At 39.5% G+C, this 18472-nt stretch overlaps 2 protein-coding genes across 3 annotated transcripts in view; one reads left to right on the top strand and one right to left on the bottom strand.

The window, feature by feature from the left end:
- The window catches only part of FMN2 (formin 2), a 153026-nt gene extending 140609 nt beyond the window's left edge, over window positions 1-12417 (top strand). For both annotated transcript variants that reach the window (XM_071549608.1, XM_071549609.1), the window contains 2 exons: window positions 8885-8966; window positions 10352-12417. In XM_071549608.1, the coding sequence (XP_071405709.1) occupies window positions 8885-8966; window positions 10352-10378 (109 nt within the window). In that variant the 3' untranslated portion in view covers window positions 10379-12417. The remainder of the gene's footprint in view (window positions 1-8884; window positions 8967-10351) is intronic.
- A 2746-nt stretch (window positions 12418-15163) lies between these two features.
- GREM2 (gremlin 2, DAN family BMP antagonist) overlaps window positions 15164-18472 on the bottom strand; it is a 39195-nt gene continuing 35886 nt past the window's right edge. Inside the window, exon 3 of the mRNA XM_071549611.1 lies at window positions 15164-17995. Within this exon, the coding sequence (XP_071405712.1) occupies window positions 17485-17994 (510 nt within the window). The 5' untranslated portion in view covers window position 17995 and the 3' untranslated portion in view covers window positions 15164-17484. The remainder of the gene's footprint in view (window positions 17996-18472) is intronic.

The following is an 18472-nucleotide window of genomic DNA, read 5'->3' on the forward strand; positions in this document are numbered from 1 at the left end:
CATGTGGAGTATGTTTAGTGGGGTCACATTTTGCTTGGCATGCTCTTGTGATGTCAACTAAATGCTCCAAGTGTTATGTTAGTAAGTAGTCATGGGTAGATACGTTTTCTGACTTGGGAACTTTAATCTCAATTTCTTTACTGCATTCTAATCAACTGAGTTTCATGCTGGTAGGCTTGGTTTTACAACTCCTCATAATGACATTTCAAAACAGCAGGCAGTTTATGTGACATTGAATTGAATAATTAGAAGGATCTTCAGTTTCTGGGAGTATTTCAAAATTTTAACTTGAAAGAAAATAGCTTTCTGATCAGAAAATACTATTATGAGCCTTGGAAAATCTACTTTAAAATGCTCAAACATGCCAAAGATTCAGCAGCCAGGAACAGTCCTCCGAGGCAGTGCCTCACAAAAGTTTGCTGTCTAGCTGAAAGAAGTTGCTCAGCATTTCAGTATGGGTTTTGTCTTCTTCCTTGTGCTTTTTTGGCAATTAGGATTTTTGTGCTTGTTCGTTGTGTTTTGTTTTTCAGTGGAAACACCATCATATTTTGGTTAGAGGAGGTGAACAAAGCTTTCAGTATTTAGCATTGCTTATGAGGGAAAAGTTTGTGAAAAATAAAAGCATTTAGAGACATATTTCTCAACCTGGATCCTGGTGGAAAATTCTTTTGAATACCTTAATCTAACAGTTTAAAGTAATTCTGCATTTTATAAGGCAGGAACAAATATTTCCATTTGCAGCTGTGAGCAAACTGGTGCTTACAAAGGGAAAGATCTAGTAAAAAACTAATTCCAAATCTCCAATCCTTCCTAATTTTTGTGACTTGCATAAGGCTAGATTCTGAAATTCCCCTACATAAGCAACAGAAGGACTTTTCAGCAGTCTCTACTTACCTGGTGACAGCGATGTGTCATGCTGGCACATTATGTTGCATCCTAGTATGTGTGTTGTGCAGGACGGAAGCTAGATACCCATCATCATCTCACAATGAAGTTTACAGCCTATTTTCACAGCAATAATATCTGACTGAGTGCGATACTTAAAGGTATAGTGATGCGGGGTACCATTATTCCTACCATGTTGTGATCTTTTGAATCTTTTTTTAACCTTTTCCTACTCGCTAATTCTTGAAAAAAGAATGACATTTGCCTATGACAAAAATTGGACCAACATGTTCAATAGATACTTGAATATAGGTGAAAATAATTACAAAATTTAAAATTTTAAACAGTTTTTTTGTCAGGTACTAGACTTTCTAAACTTCCAATAGTAGTAAAGTACAGTGCTACTTTTCCAGGCCAAATGATTACTTTGGCATTTTATGTTCAATAAAGCATTGGCATTAAAATATTAGTGCCCAAAAGTTTGAGCTGCTCACAAATACTTAAAATCTACTCTAATGCAGACTGATCCTGGGCTGATAGTGAAGATGTTAGCTTCCTTGGTTACTGACAGTTTGCCAAACCAGTGCATGGAGCTGCCATAATGGCAACATCCATGAAGTGTAAGTGCATGGCTGTTTGAGTGTTTTATGATATCAGTATAGGGCATAAGGCAGTTAAATGCCTCCCTGACATCCGATCCCATCAGATCTCGGAAGCTCAGCAGGGTCAGCCCCGGATTAGTACTTGGATGGGAGGCCTCCTGGGAAATGCCGGGTGCTGTAGGTTCTAGTCCTGAGGACTTCAGTGTCACTGTCCAAGCTTGCTCGGCCATGGCAGGTGGACCTCAGCACTTAAACAGCGGGGCCAGTTCTGCACATGCTGTGCCTCACCTAAAAAATCCACTGCGCAGGCTGGAAGGGCACACCCACGTGGGGAGAGCCCTGCCCAAATCTTCATTCGTGAAGCCGAGCCACATACACCCACCCCCACCCCACCACCCCCCCCACACACACACCCCATAGGGCATAGCCTTACATCAGGGGTTATTTTACATATCTGGGAAGAGCCTTGCCATGTCTACAGGCATTTTGGGGGCACTATAGAGTGATGAATGGACACTTTTGACCTCATGCAGTGAAGTTCAAGGCCTCTTATTTTCCCATCTCCTGCACTGATGATCTCTTAATGTGGTGTCTCTTCAGCTGACTTCTATTTTTTTTAGTTTCTTTTCACTGATCTCTTCTGTTCACTCAATTCTCATCTTTGCTTGTACTGTCAGTCTTGTAGCTATCAATTAGCCAATGTAGTAGCCCTAGTATGGCCAGTGTAGCAACTCATTTGTCCAGGGTATATTCCATATCCTCTTTAGGACAGTCTCCTTCTCCACACAGTCTGTTTACTGAGACTTTTCTCATTCTTTTCTGCACATTGAATTTTTTTCCTTCTTTTACCACTGTTTAAAAATGTTTTACAGCTAACACAGAGTTTCACGTTTCAGTACACTCAAGAGTTTCCTTTCTTTTGCTTGCTGGTTTTGTTACCAGTTTTACCTCATCTCCAGTCTTGTTCTCTTCCCTTATCTTTTCCAGTTGAATTTCCTAAACCAAATAGCCCAAATGTAACCAGCGTCTTTGAGAGCAACCTGGCTTCAGTTCCAAGAAAATAATACAAAGTGATGACTGCTTTTTCTTAGATTAACTTCAATTTTCACATGTAAAGTCTGTAGGAAAGTGATTTCCATCTTGCCTGAAGGTAGCCAGGTATAGCCTGAAATACCAGTCACTTTGACAATTTGATGACAGAAGTCATGAAATGTATATAGTGTATTTAAGCAGATATATTCATGTTTGCATTTTATTAGAAACATAGCCATCCTTAACAGTTTAATTTTTTTACGTCATTACCTTTTCAAGGTGAAATTTTCTTTAATGTTAAAATTATAATCTTTAATTCATATTTCAAACAGTTTGTTTTTTTCTTTTTTTGTATTTATGTATATCTGTGTATCTCAGCACAGACCAGAGCAGAACCGCTACATCACCAAGAGTATGATTGCCAGACAGAAACAAGTGAAAATGAATATTTCAGAATTGAAATTCTTCCAGAATATTGTGAAGTGTGTGGTGGATTACACTAAGGCTCTGCCAATGGGAAAGCCTAATTTTCATTTCAGTTGCCCTCAAAGCCTTATTTTAGGTCCATTTTACATTATACATACTGACAAAATCTGAAATGCATTCCCCAAAGTCTACTCTACACTGTAGACAGAGGAGGGATCTTATTCAGGGTCCTGCTACAGGTTATTCTCTGTGTTAATTGGCCAGATTAAAACATTTTAATCTATTTGTCTGTGGTGCTGAGTGAAATTATGATTAATCACTGTCTCTTTCCGACAGCCCCTGTCTGCTTCATGGTCCTTGAAGTAACCACGCAAGGAGCTGGCAGGAATGTCAAGATAGTCTAATACATTATCTCTTTGTTGGTAGGCAGAGGTTACGTTTCATCAGTCAGTTTGAGGGGACAGGGTACATTAAAATGTGTTTCTTATCTGTATAAAGTCTTTGCAGTCAGTTACTGAATCATATCTGTGTCATCGCTTCAACCCGGTTGGCGTGAAGGTAAAAGCTCCCCATTTTTCACTCTACTTTTACGTTGGGAATTAAAATTTTCTATTCCTTTTGTTTGTTGGTTGGTTTTTACTAAAGAAAAACTCCTCAGAAAAAATATTTTCAATATTTCAGTCAGTGAATAAAATACAGGCACATTGCCCTGAAAGAGTTTTTAAGGAAAGAGTTTAAAGTTTTCTCCTCTTGAAATCTGAAAGACATCTGGCACTTGATAATTTTCTGAGGATTTTATTTGCTTTTATATGTAAAAGTACTATTATTACTATAAACAAGTTCAAACCAATCTCTGACCTAGACAAAGCTACATAAAATATTTTGGCAACACCCTTTTATTTATCTGACAATAAGCACTTAGTAGTATAAAGAGTAGTGGCCTTGGCTTTGTTTTATGCTAAAAATACAGAATATCTGCAGAAAAATGTCTTTTGGATTTCATGAAGTATATATACTGTCAGTTGTAAAAGCAGTATCTGTCTGAGTTTATCATGGAAGTTTTTGTGAGCAGCTCTGCTATCTAAGGCACATACTTTCCAGCCTTCTCACTGTGATTACATTTGTCATGTCATTGTGCTCACTAGTGAAGTGTAAGGCAACCAAGCCTAGATGGAGCCAGCAGGAAATGAATCTGTCTGCCACAGATTCTTCAGACAAAATTATTAATATTTAGTGGCAGTCAAGTGGCTACCCCTTCAATGGACTGAATAATGACAGAAAGTCTCTAAGCCTCGATAATGTTGTGGCCAGGCTGGCTATTGGTCTAGAAGGTAGATAAAAATACTCTGGTTTTTGGGTTTACAAGGATGTCTGGTTTCTTTTTCCTGTGTGCATGCCGAAGTGTAACTTGCTTATTTATCTTACAGACTGTTTTTAAACTTAATCATAGTTTTTGTATGTTTATCTCACAATAAATATGAGGTTGAAGGAGGTGAAAGTGCTGGAGAAGACATTTTATTATGATGGAAATAAGAAACTACAACTTTTGTTATGTGTGACAATTGTTAGGCTTTCTGAATCTTACTCAGTAGCAGATTTTAGGAGTGTAATTCTTAGTTTCTGACCAGCTGTTCAGTTGCTTGTAGAATTTTTTTTTTAACTGATCCCTGGGTTACCCACTGTTGCATGTTTGCTACGTGTTTTCTTATTGTTGTGCTGTTTGGAAGTGTATTCTGTCTGAAATAATGCAAGCAGGTCTTTAGCTAAATTTAATATTTAAGGAGAGTTGAATGATGAACACTCTTAAACAAGTATTTGTAGAATCTCCCCTAGGCCTGAAGGTGGGTCCACTGTTGCTAACTCTGCTTTTCAGATGACTACAGTGAGAGCACACCATGCCCCTTGCCACTGACACCTTACCCTCCCAGTCTCAGATCATGCCTTGAGGATCTGTCCTGTTTCTGAGTATTTGGTTGCAATTGAGAGTGATGGCTCTGTAAAAGGACCAAAAAGCCTCTCTAACAAAAAGTATTAGCAGTATAGAACTAATAGTTCTAAAAACAGGACTTCAGAACAATAAATCAATCTGTACACACGCCTAGCTCTGCCTAAAGGTCATCATTTTCAGGAGCTGGGGAACACCCACTTTTCTCATACTCTTTTTTCCAGATCCCAGGAGGCAGCCTATCTTTCCATACAGGGCCTGACAATTGAATCCCCACTCCTTTCCTAGGAATGTCTTTTTAACTCTTTTGTGTTCTATGAGCTCTTTGAGTTCTGCATTGGCACAGTAGTGTCATTTTGGCCTAGAGCCTGGAAGTATATAATTGTATGCAATTGTTTCTCCTTTTGTGACTGCTGGGAGTCTTCTGTTGTTTTCCCCAAATATGCTCTTCCCTTCTCCCATTATTGAATTAGATCCATTAATTTCTTAAAGCTCTAACAACTCACCACAGTTGAGTTAATCCAGTCTTGAGTTGAGTTAACCCATGATCACTAGTGTTCATACGATTTTTGTCTCAAATTATTATCTTGCACCTCCATGCTTGTCAGGGTTTCACTGAACTCAGTGGGATGTAGTACAGGAAAAGCCTGAGCACAAGGAAAATATGCAGGAGTTTGCTTGCCCCTGTGAGAAGTATGACTGGCACCAGGCATGAGCTTACAGAAGCAGCATGGTATCACGTAAATCTTGTTAGTGTCATGGAAAGATGAAGAAACATTCACAGCCAATAGAGAAAACCTAAGAAGCTGACAGAAAATGGCCAGTGGCAGTTATTTTCCAACTGAACTAGGGCTACTGCCCTTATTTTAAAGGTAACCTTTTATATGCTTTTCTAGATCATGCCTTTAAATGGTGTGGATTTTCCTATTATACTTTTGCTCTTCTAGAAGGATTAGGTTATTTTAATTTTACATTCAATAAAATCCTAATTTGTCTGAATCATCAGTCTTCAGAAAATATACTTGCACACTGTAGAAATTAATCACTTTCACTGGTTTACGATTTAAGCCTGTGGAAGGCTAATGGTTGTTTTTGCCTCTATATTTCACCAGTTTCTGGCCTTTCTTTCTTAGATACAGCTGGAGATTTTAGGCAGTTCTTCTTGCCTCCAGAATTAACATGGTCACAAACAAAGCCTCCTCGCAATGAGCCTTTGGTGTGTTATATTTACATTTCTAAGGACATTTCTTGCTGCAGAAGCATATGTATAGGTGATTCTGACTTCCCTGAGGTTCTCTCCAACCACTTGAATCTTCCTGCACAAAGAGAAGGATGGGACCCAAGAGACAGTGAGCTGTCCTAAACCCACAAAGTGAGTGAGTGATATGGTTGAACTGGAACTGAGCGGCTGCCAGCTCTCGGCTTTAAGTGCATTGGGGAGGAATGGTTCTCAACTTCTGCATTCCCCTTGGTATGAATAAATAGGCCCAAACTCCAAGGAATTTTATAAAAGCTCTCAAAATCTTCAGGACAACAACCATGCTAGTGAGACAAGCACCTCTTATGTAATCCTAGATAAATGGGTAGCACAAGCTTAAGGTTGTCATTTATCAGTCTGGAGGCTGTGAATTGTTTCCTAAAGCACAATCTAAGGGACACAGAAGTTCTGATTTCCTCCCTCACAGAGTGGCATGTTATTAGCATTTTGATGTTTCAAGCAGAGATAGCCTTTCTCCAAACAGCTGTTTCTCTAACAGAAGTAGAATGTATAGAGATGTTACACCGACAGTGACACTTGACAGGACCTGCTCTTTAAAAAAGAACTGTGTTATTAAGGGTTCCATTCGGTGTGAGATTTTTCTTTGGAATTAACCTGAGACACAGAGAGCTGTGTCGTCTGACAACCTGGTATGTTAGCAAGCAGTGGGTAATCTGTCCTGGCAGAGGGATATTTAGGGGGGACAAATTGAATATTCCCTGGCATTTTCTGAGAATAGCATCTGGATCTGTGTGAACTGGTTTGATAAATATTTTTGTATGTTACATATGTTGTCATTTGCACGTTGAGTAGTCTGAATACCTGCATATATTACACTGCTTCTATACAACAGTCATTTTGATAAACTCACTAGTACTTACACAGTCTCTGGGATTTGATACTAATTTACTCTTAAGTAAGATTTCATTTTTTTATTTAAATGATGTCTACCAGTGAAGGGAGCCAGCTATATTTGTATTTGAAAAAAAATATTATATGATAGACATGCTATTTTATATCTGACTTTGTAAGAGTGACTTTTGATAGCTTGGAATGTGTCTGAATATTTGGAAAAGATCATGGGAAGATCAATGTCACAGGTACCCTTCCTGCTTTTGATATAAGTAGACACAAAGCAGAAGAAAAAGTGTTTTAGGAAAATGTCTTTGAATTTTACTTCATTCTGTATCATTTCCATAAGCTGCTTCTTGAAGCTATCACCACATTTTGGCTGCCACTTTTACTGAATCTATTTAAATACATTTTAAAGGTGAATTACTTGGCTGTTTGACATTTTTGTTCTAGATTATGCTCCAGCACTGTCTGATTTGCAGTCAGATAGAAAACATTACAGCTTGAAAATAAGTTTCAAAGCCTTTCCCTGTGCCCCACCCCCCCCACCTGTCACATAAAGGTCTCCCTGCGCTGATAACATACAAGGCCACCAAATGAAGAGAACAGCTTGTTGGAAGTGCTGGAAAAGAGCTGGCATAAATTAATTTTTGAAAGTATAAATTTGAAACTATTGAAAACAAGGTGTGTCTGGTGAAGTTGAATAAAGGAGAGATTAATGCAAAAGTGGAGTTTTTTTAAAGTGCTTAGCAGATCCAGCTGGAGTTCTATTGTCAAAATCCAGCCCTTACCATGCACACAAAGATATTTTAAAAAATTAGTAACATAAAATCTGATTCTCACATTGCCCTGTGTAGCCTCAATGAAACAGCAGACAAGTGGCTGGAGATGAAACACAAGGAACCAGCCAGGGATATATAATTTCTTCAGTATCATTTGTTTCTTTTTTTTACCACTGGATAATGATAAAAAGGCAGAGTAAGTGTCATCTAAAGTCTGTATTTTTCGCAAGAGCAAGTCAATAGAGGATTTACATTTTTATTTTCTACTTTATTGTTTGTCAGTAAAATTCTCATCTCTCATTAAAAAACAAAAAACAAATATCATATGATTTAATGTCATCTTATAGAAAGTGTTTATGTAAGTCTTTGGAGCTCAGTCTGTTAACTTAAATCTGTATTATCAGTGTTTCAGTAACCATGTGTGTTTACAAGGGTGATCCACAAAGTAAGTGAAAATGGGAAGAAATTTTACAGAGCGACCTTGCAACCATCAGATTGATTCCAACCATCAGATTGATTCCGGCAGGCTCCCAGTCTGAGTATAGTCCTCCGTCTTTCAGTTTGTTTCCTATTTGCATAACAAAAAAGGGCATTCCTCTCATCAAAATGTGGTAGCATTTCACAAGGTCGTAATTTGGCAGTGTTTGCCAAGCCAGGAAGCACTAAGAAATGGGCCCTTGCTTCTAGAATCTGCTCCTCAGCTTTGGAATGAAAGAGCTGTATTCAGTGGCAAGCACCACCTTAGTTTAAATATCATGTTCCATGGCAATTTCCCATTTTTTTGCTTTCAGTTAAAGGGTCAAAGCTGGAAATTTAGGTTAAGCTATTTTGCCATTTTAAATCCAAACAAAATGGGTGGAAGTAAAGATAGCTTGATGAGAAACCTTATTTAAACTATAGTTGAAGTACTGAGGCTGAGAATGGATGAAGAATTGTTTTAAACAGCGATAAAAAGGAGTTTTCTTAGCAATACTTGCATGAATGCTCTGAAATGTAAACATCATGTTATCCAATGTGTTTAAAACTCTCATACATTTAAATCTTCACCTGTCTGGAAATGTCAATGGTCTCAGGAATATTTATATATTTTGTCTCACTTCAGAGTTAAAGAAGCAGAGGAAGTCTGCAGGCAGAAAAAGGGGAAGTCACTATACAATATAAGACCAAAACATGACTCCGGAATTGTAAGTAAAAATTGCAGCAATACTTCTGTTCCCATCACTTGTTCTACCTTTTGCTCTTTGCATTTTATAGGTATGTTATTCTTTATGTATTTTTTTATTCTGGGTTTGTTGGTTTGGGGTTTTTTGTTAATGTTTAACATTTTCATTAAAGGTGTTAGATTATCAAACTTGAAATCTGCTTATGAATATTACTCCACAAAATAGATGTACCACAAACAAGATCAATATATTGTTGCCCCACCCTGCAAATCTGTCTTCTTTTCCCAGTCTTGTGGTGGGATGTACCTAGAAGGCAGAAAAGCATTTTCAGTCTTCAAGATTTTTCAGTGTATTCGCTCTCTTTTCTACACTTACAAAATGTAAGGAAGAATTTTGATAGGTACTCATTTTTCAAGCTGGATCACTGTATAAATACTAGTTGCTCCTGTTCCACTGATATGGGTTTGTTTGGAATAGAAACCCTAGAAAAATGTAATACTGTGCTTTCCCCATTCTTCTGAAAACTAATAACTTCAGTGATACTAGAGGAGTAATTCTGGTCATTCAGTGAAACTTTTCCGCTATGATTGCCTAAGCATTGTTAGGATTGTGACCAATTTTACAGAACAGGAACAGTCCTCTAGTGAAAAATTGATCTGGCACCTCACATTTAAATTTTACCTGTAACAATTTGCTGTCATTTGTATTTGTGAAATATTGTAACAGATGATTTTGTCATATGTCTGTGTACCTGTATACATCCCTCCTTCCCCTAAGAGGCATGACTTAATTCCTTTGTGCTTTGTAGTCATGGCTATATTACTGTGATACATCTTGGAAATGAAGCATATGATAATTGCTGTATTCTAACTACCATAATCTGACAAAGGAAGAAATAATATTGCATTTATTGTGTCTTATTCTGAATGTATGAGAGTTGGCTGTAGTTAGTGCCACATGAAATGTAAATGGGAGTACTAGCTTGGTAAGGAATGATAAACTATATTTTATAAATTTCATTTGAAAGCAGAACAAGATGTTATTTTGGAAAAAAATAATTAACATTGTTCTGAATTTCTCCATCTAACATATATTGCAGTATATAAAGACACTGAGAAATTTCTTTTAAGAAATAATTATTTGCTTAACTATTCCTGTACCATTATTCCTTGCACTGAAACAGGGACTTTCAGTGTTAGTAAAAATTTAATGAGTGAGAAGTAAGCAAGCATATTTCACAAGAAGTGTATAATTGTAGTCTACTTCACATCTATCTTCAAAGGAAGTTTATTTGTGAATTCAGTTCTACAATGTGTAATTGAACATTAGGCTATGTATTTCTAAGCCTTACATGTTTGTGTGAGGTGGTTTTATGTACACTCAATTTTCTCCTTTTATTTTTTCAGAAAGCAAAGATAAGTATGAAAATCTGAGAGAAGAAAAGCAGAAGCCGTTGTTACCTGGTTACCAAAACTCTACATGCCTGTGGGTGGGGAGTGAGAGGGAAGGAAACTACATCATCCTGATCATTTGCTTTCTTGACCTTTTTAAATTTGCTTTTTGTTCTCTAGAGTTTTCCACTGATTGATGTGTTATTGTACATTCATTCACGAATGTAATCACTTTAATGGAGTGCCCAGCAATAGTCTAGGTATGGACTTTTGAAACACCCTCTCTGTACTCTGTATCCCCTTTGCCACTCAAAAATGGTATTTTGTAGTGTATGGTATATTACAAATAGGCCAAGTCAGCATGCATAAAAACTGGCATCTGCATCAGTTCTGAACATGCTGAAAATTGCATTAAGTTGAACTTCATAAGAATACTACTTGGTACAGTAAAACATTTCCATTCCTAGTGGCAACATCTAACACAAATACTTCATGGCACTGCACTTAGATTAGGGAAAGAAATGTTACTCCTAGTGAATTGTTTGTATCTGTTTCATGTTGGCATTTGTAGTTTGTATTTTGAATCGTTAAGTGCTGTTTACACAGTATAATCAATGCTTTCCCAACTTGTTTGGTTGCCCTCCATGACTAAATATTTGTGGAACAAGATGTTTACTGTAACTATCTTTAAAATCGATAAGGCAGCATACTTTTACTTCATCTTTTGCCAGATAGTGAATGCCAGGTGGTATGGGGGTCAGAAATCCAACATTTTAAAAAAGAAAAAAAATGAAAAGCAGGAAAATACAGAAAAGCACAGAAATATGATAGAGAGTATGAGATAGATTGGGCTGTTATAGTTTGTTAATAAATAAAGCAGCTAATACTTTTACATGAACTTTAGAAGGTATAGTTTTAACTGCTGATCACTTAAGTCAGACAGGCTTTTGGTCACATGTACATGACTTCCCTTCTGGAATTAGCTTTACCGTTAAATTAAAACTCCTTTAGAGAGCCATTAAAAGATGCACATGGGGACAACATTTATGGAAAACAGTAGCCAATTCTAGTGCCAGAACACAGACTACCAACTAATTGACATCAATTTCATACTTAACAGAATTGCAGACATTTCCTCCAGGCTTTCAGTGTCCCTGACTAGGAGGTTAACATTGAAATTATGACTTAGGGTTTCCATTTTAGACCACGTGCTTAGTTGCTTTTTGCAATCCAGAATTCGCTGTATCAGTTTTGATCTGCTCAACTGGTAACAACAACCCCTTCCTCCAGTCCTGATTTAAGAGCCGCAGACCAATCAGTCTCTATGATAACGTTTTTCTTTCAAAGCGCACTTTTCCTGAAAGCAGATTGTGTGTGCAACTCAATTGGATGCACATGCTCACAGTTCTGGAGCCTGAAAGACACTGGGGTAAGGCAAATGAGCTCTAACCTGCTGGGTTGCATTATTCCCTGTCTAATCTAGCACGTCAAGGGACATTCCTAGCTGTTTAGAGGCTAATATATCCTACAGGGTGTCATAAAAGGAAGTGCAAAATATGACCTCAGGAATCTGTTATTCTTCACATATACCAAGCACTAGAAAAGATGTGTTTTTTTTCACTGTGTGAAAAGCAAGTCTCCTGTTGCTGAGAAACCTATGTGAAAATCTGTACTACTAATAATTTCTGGCAGGGATATTAATTACCAAGAATGGAGTTCTGAAATTTTGTGTTGATGGGAGTAACATTACTATTTGGGGAAGAGAGAATAAGAGATTATTTGCTGTTACGACTAACTTATGGGAAAAAATACTTTAAAAAATAAAGCTATTTTAATGGCACTGATTCAAATCCATATTTGTATTTATGTAAACAATAGTCTGTTTCCTCTTAACTTTGCTCTTAAGTGCAAGGATACAGTAGCATGTTTTCATTTGTAGCCTTCCTGTTCTCTTCAGTACCTACAGTATGTATATTACTATACTAAAGAAAATAATAGATCATCTAACAAAGATCGCTATGTGCAATACTGTATTTAGTGTTTCTATTTCAATTTTTTTAGAATGTTAATTTATATGAAAATAAAAGGAATAATAATAACTGCCTTCTCTCTTCACTCTCTAGCTATGCTGTAGTTTGTTACAAACCATTTGCTCCCTAAGTACCACATCCCATTCAGGCTCCTGTGAGCAAGGAAAACCCTTAGTGATGGGATCAGAGGAAATGGGGCTTCCCTTTCCTTGCCTTTTGGAAGGATAGTGACAGTTAATTCCCAGTTATGTGGTTATATTACCTTTTTCCCTGGTGGTGGTAGTGAGAGCTGCAGTCCTTTACCCGGTCAGACTATGCATCACTCCTTCTCTGGCTCATGCTCATCTTCCAGTAGTGCATTTGGCCCAGGTTTGTAACCTGTTCCTACTAACATTGTTGAAGTAACAGTCTTGAGAAATTATTATTAGGGCAAAAATACACATTGAAAAGTTATATCTGCATATTATAATGTCTTTATATATTTATATATATTATCCAACAACCTGGTAGGACTGTCACATGCATACATACATATTTCACTGGATCTGCAGCATGGATGTTAGAAGTTACTTGCAAGCCTCTCTCTGAAGAACAATGGAGTTACTGCAAGCACCCTACACTTTGAGTTGGCTGTAATCCTACAAGAATTGTCCTACATACAACATTCTGAGCCTTTGTTGATCACTACCACCACATACTGCTCACTTTTACTAAAACAAATGCAGGAGCAAAAGGAGGACTTTCATACCTGAGCAGGAAATGTGACTTGCTGACAATAACAATGTGTTTTTATGAGGAGCTAAGAGGATTCATGTTGTTTTGCTTGCAAATTAAAGCCTTTCAGGAGCATGGTATTTTGTCACGTTATGACGCAGCAGTGGTTAGCTTTTTTTTGTAGCACCTTTCATCATGCTGAAGCACTTCCAAAACTTAGTTAAGTATTATCCAACAGTAGCAGTGAGAACACAATTAGAGGCCTCTTTCACAGACTGACATTTTTTCTTGCCCAATTTTTCAGTGATCAGCGTAAAAAGTTCAAAGCAATCATTAATTTCATTGAGAGAAGATATAGCAAGTCTTTGCATTGCAATTATTTTATTGCAGACTTTAGGTTAAAAGGAAAGCTGTGTTTGTGACAAGTCCATTAGTTACTTAAGTTACACCAATCTTAAACTGCTAGACAGAATAAGCAAAAACTGGTGGAGTTTTTCTGAAGATAGTGTGAGCAGGTTGGCAAAGAAAACCATACCCCACACTATTCAAGTCTACCACTCACCGTGATTTTTCTGATTACTTACAGGTTTTGCAAGTCATTCTGTCCCTTATGACAGACCCATCTGTGCTGTACCAGTACCTGACATTCATCCAACCTACTTGTAAAAGCATCCAACAGTGAGTCTATTGCCTAAAAACAAAATGGTGTCTGGCTGAAGATAAAGCATCTCTACTGAGTCAGCACTGTTTTCTCATTTATTCCCAGCTGCAGCCCAAATTTAAGCTCTTAAAATGTCATTTGCCACCCACCCCAAACTGGGGCCCTGCCATCATGGCAGTTCCATGATGGTAGAGCTTAACATTCACTGTCCTCCTCCTCCCCCTGTACTGTAGAAGCACTCCACTTTAAAAAATACTGCATCTGTCTGAATCTACTCAGGAGATTTGCCTTGCTCTTTAGATTGCTTCCACAAGGGGGAGATTTTTGGATTACAGCATACTCCTCTGGTAGGATGGTTCAACATTAAGGCAGCAAGAGATTTAGACAACTGGAGCTTGCACCTAGGCTGTGCCTCAAACAGCAGAGGTTCAGGTGGGCGCTGGCCAGGAGAATGGCCAAGAGATAGGCAGAAATAAGAGAGGATGACTGCTGAGCTTCCTTTGAGCCAACTGACAGAGGCACTTTCAAGTTCTGAGCAGGAGCCTCTGACTATACTTCGGTAGCTAACACAAAACAAAATAATTTCTCAAAACAACAGCTACTAAAAAAATGGCTCCAAACACATTTATTCGTTATTTCAGTAAACTGAGAAGATTTGGGCAAGAGATGGAACAGGGAAGAAAGCAAAGGGCTCCTGCAAGTGTCAGTTGTAGTAAGGACATTATTAAGGACATTGCCCTCGCTTGCTAGTTATGGTGTAGGGGCTCCTGCTTCTTTCAAGACCCATGACAGGCATCTCTTCTGGTCACATAGAGGCTCATCCATCAGTGTGACAACTCCATTGCCTTACAGAAATTTTCCTTTGAGAAACTCCATTTTCACTGGGTTGGAAAGTAAAAACAAACCCCAAACCTGAAAATACTACCCTATCTTAGGAGTGATGTACAGTGTACCCACTCAAGAAATGATAGCAACCATTAAAGCTCACTTGTATCTTAAGATACACCTTTTTTCCTTTTTCCCTTAGGAATAGTTTGGTGCCTGTTCCATAAGGATCTAGATATATTTTAAGTAAAACCATTTAGGTCAGGGCAACAGTTACTTCTCTTACCAAAAATGATGCTGGTGTTTCAGCTGATGGTGGAGGTTTGCTTTTCTTGTCAGTTAACCACAAAACCCCAGAATTTGTGTATGCAGCATCAACTCCAGAATCTAGGACTAGAGCATTTTATTTTTCCCTCTTGCCTTGCAGGTACTTTTGAGGGGGGTGAAGGACGAGGGGAGAAGTAGTTAGGTTTTCCTAAGCTGTCAGGGTGAGCCATCGTTCACCTGTATTTGGGAGGGTGAAAAGGAAGCTGGAGAATATACTGATTAGAGAGCAATCAGACACAAGCTGTTGAAGCAAAACACCTGGATGCCATATAACCCTAAAGTAGCTTTATTATTTAATCTATAATTTAATAGTTGACCTATAAAATAATTACATTATACTTAAAGCATTTCTTCATTTTTTGTTTTCATTTATAAAACAAGAATTAAATACAGTTTTTACCATTACAAGCTCAACTCAGTTTTTACATAAACACAGCTCCTAGAATGAGCTTTAAGCTGCAGCATATTCATATTGCAAACTGGTGAAAAACCCAGGCAGGGCATAGCTTAAAGGTAAAGATTCTTGCACATTTTTCTTAACTGAATTTACTAGGGTGCTTTTCTCTCTCTAGTCCAAAATGCCTGACTTTCAGCTCATTCCTTGCACGTGGAGACTGAGTTCCCTGGAATCTTAGTAGACTATATTGCCACCTTCCCCCTCTGCACCCCATCCACACCAACACTCTCAAGCCTAGACTGAATGGTGCCCATCCAGGGGCTGGCAGGATGCCACAGTGCAGCAGCGACAACCCGTAAAGCATTCCCCATGTGAGGAGTCTCCCTGTGCTCTTCTGACACGCTGAGAGATCACAGCAGAAAAGCAACCTCTGTTCATGTAACAAGGCTAACAGACCTGACCAACCTCATCTCGCCCATGCCAGTCCCTGTAAACCGCTTGGTGAGCTCTTGTGGAGATCAGTCCTGAAAGCCTCTTAGAGAGGCCTGTCACATAATGGAGACCTGTGGCTCTGAAGCCCTGGCTGGCGACAGTGCTGAACATATTAACCCCTTGAAGTGGCTGCATGTGAAGAAGCTGGTGGGGAGGGGCTCGCGCAGCAGGCTGGTTTCACTAGATGCAGATGCTGAACTGTGAGACATGCATCAGGGAGTCGGCGTGTCATTTGTAATTTGTAAGCTTCAGACAACTCAGAGCGCATGGGCTTTGGTTTGGGGGAAGGGGCTGGTTTGAGGCAGGATTTTAATGCAGCTGGGACTAATACAGATCAGAACTGTAACAAATGGGATATACAGGACATACTAAACTCCATCAGCTAAGTAACAACATAGTATGATTTAAAATGAACTGCAAGTGTTCAACACTGATTGTGCAGGTCTCACAAACTGAGTGGACCATCAACAGTTTAGCAATTACAACTTACTCTCTCTGCTCCCACAGCTGTGACCCATTCCAGTGGCACTGACTGACGGGTTTGTCCTTTAATACTAACACCTTAACATGGTTTCCATCGTGGGAGAGACACCACTCCCAAAACCTGATGACACTTTTGTATTCAGTTCAGCAATGACCAAACCTTGTCCTTTGTGCGACAGTGCTTTTATACCTTAAGGGAAACATCACTCCCTTAAGAATTCTCAGCTCCTTTCCCATCACCCTCCCACCTTCCCCGATCTGTGCAGGCATAAATATAAGGTCATAAATGGATGGTTTTCTTTTTGGAGTAAAAAACACACACACACATATCTAACATACAAAAACCTACCGAAAGCCTAGTAAAACCCATGTCCATTTTAAGACAGGCAGCTGACCTAGCAACCAAGTCTCTGAATATATTTTAATCTCTGGCAAACTCCACCACAAGAAAAATATACATGGCTAGGTCTATAATACTTTAAACAGCTGTTTACTATAGCTAGGTTACAAAATCAACACTGCTGCAGAGACCATGTGTTCAATATACTCTAACCACAACAGCATCAGAACCCACCCTCAGTCTGCTCTGTGGTCCCCGTGGCTGACCCAGCGCCTCGCCCTCTTCCCCTTGCTTCTGATCTGCCATTCAGACAAGCCCAGAACCATTTGTCATTGCACGATTGAAGTCGTCTTAAAGAGATGAGTCTCACTTGCTTTTCATACATTACTCGTTACTCGCCCTCACCTATATACTCCAGTCCTGGGCAGCGTCCCAGCATTTCCAAGTGAGAGAAACAAGCTCCAGACCAAAGCACAGGGAAGGTGTTCTCAACTTCTGGAGGGAACTGGAGTGTAGGGCAGAGGGCTTCACTCCACACAGTGGACACATTTAATGGTTTCAGCCACCTGGTCACTTAGATCATCAATCCCAACTTCTGGGAGCCTGCTCCACTCCAGAAGATTCAACTGCCATATGATATTTAAAACACAATGAAACTTTATGGTGAAGTGCCTAACACAGCCCATTAAAAAGCGTTATTCCAGTAGGCAAGTGACAAGGAGCCATTCCTTGCTGGAGAGATGCCTACTGAAAGAAAACAGACCAGAAAAAAAAAAAAGAAGAAACAAACAAAATGGACAGTCTGCTCAGTGGGACAGGAGAGGCAGCAGTAAATAAATCTGGTGGAGGCAACACCAAGCAGCAGCTACATGCCTGCTCTCACAGTTTGCCTGAGTTGTTTAGATTCACAGACATACACCGGCACTGCTTGACCTTCTGAATTTTCTTGAGTCGGAACGGCGGGTCCAGCTCAGGGCACTCCAGCTGCACGGTCGAAGAGGTGACCTTGTGTGGCTTGCAGAAAGCACAGGACTGAAAGGACTCCTCCTCCTTTTTCACGTGCCGCGGAATGTAGAAGGAGTTGCACTGCCCATAGCAGAAGCGGTTGATGATGGTGCGGCTGATGCAGCCCTCCTCGCTGACCGTCTGCCGCAGCGGCTGCGTCTTGCACCAGTCGCTCTTGAGGTACTTCCTCTCGGTGACCACGAGAGCCTCCTGGCTGGAGGCCAACACCTCCTTGTTTAACTGCTGCCTCCGCTCCGAGTGGTTGCTGCTGCTGCCGCCTTTGTACGGGGAGGGAATGGCGCCTGCAGGACGGTTTTTCCTGGTGTCCATAACTCCAAACAGCGTTGCCATCAGGAAAAGGGAGAAGGCGAATTTCCAAATCATTCTGCAAAGGCAAGGGAAGTGACTATTAGAGAGACACGTTTTCAAACCACAGAATTGTACTGGAGCTTAACTTTACTCATGCCTTTAGGAGAAGTGGAAATCTTATCACCTTTGTAATCCCATCACTTTTCCTAGAAGATTAGCTCTATTCTAGGGTGATTACTTATCATGAAAAGGCCAGGTCCTTTGGAAAGTCACCTCCCCAGACTCTCCAGCTACTTGCTTCTTCCCCACAGGGACGCTGCTGCTTTGATGCCTGAAGTGGTAGCTTTACCGAAGCTTCAGCCAGGAAGGCTTCCTCTTTGTGAAATCCTGGCCCGAACAGCTGGGCAAACTCCTGGCTAGCACAGGCTCAGGAGACTGCTGCCAATATGGTGACAGCTGATTCGGGGATGGCAGAGGAGAAGGGAAGGGGATACCAAGTTACACAAAGTGAACTGCCATCTGCCTCTTCAGCCCCCGAGTCCCAGGCCAGCCT

Source organism: Pithys albifrons, chromosome 2, assembly GCF_047495875.1.
Source record: "Pithys albifrons albifrons isolate INPA30051 chromosome 2, PitAlb_v1, whole genome shotgun sequence".
In the NCBI taxonomy this organism is placed as follows: Eukaryota; Metazoa; Chordata; class Aves; order Passeriformes; family Thamnophilidae; genus Pithys; species Pithys albifrons.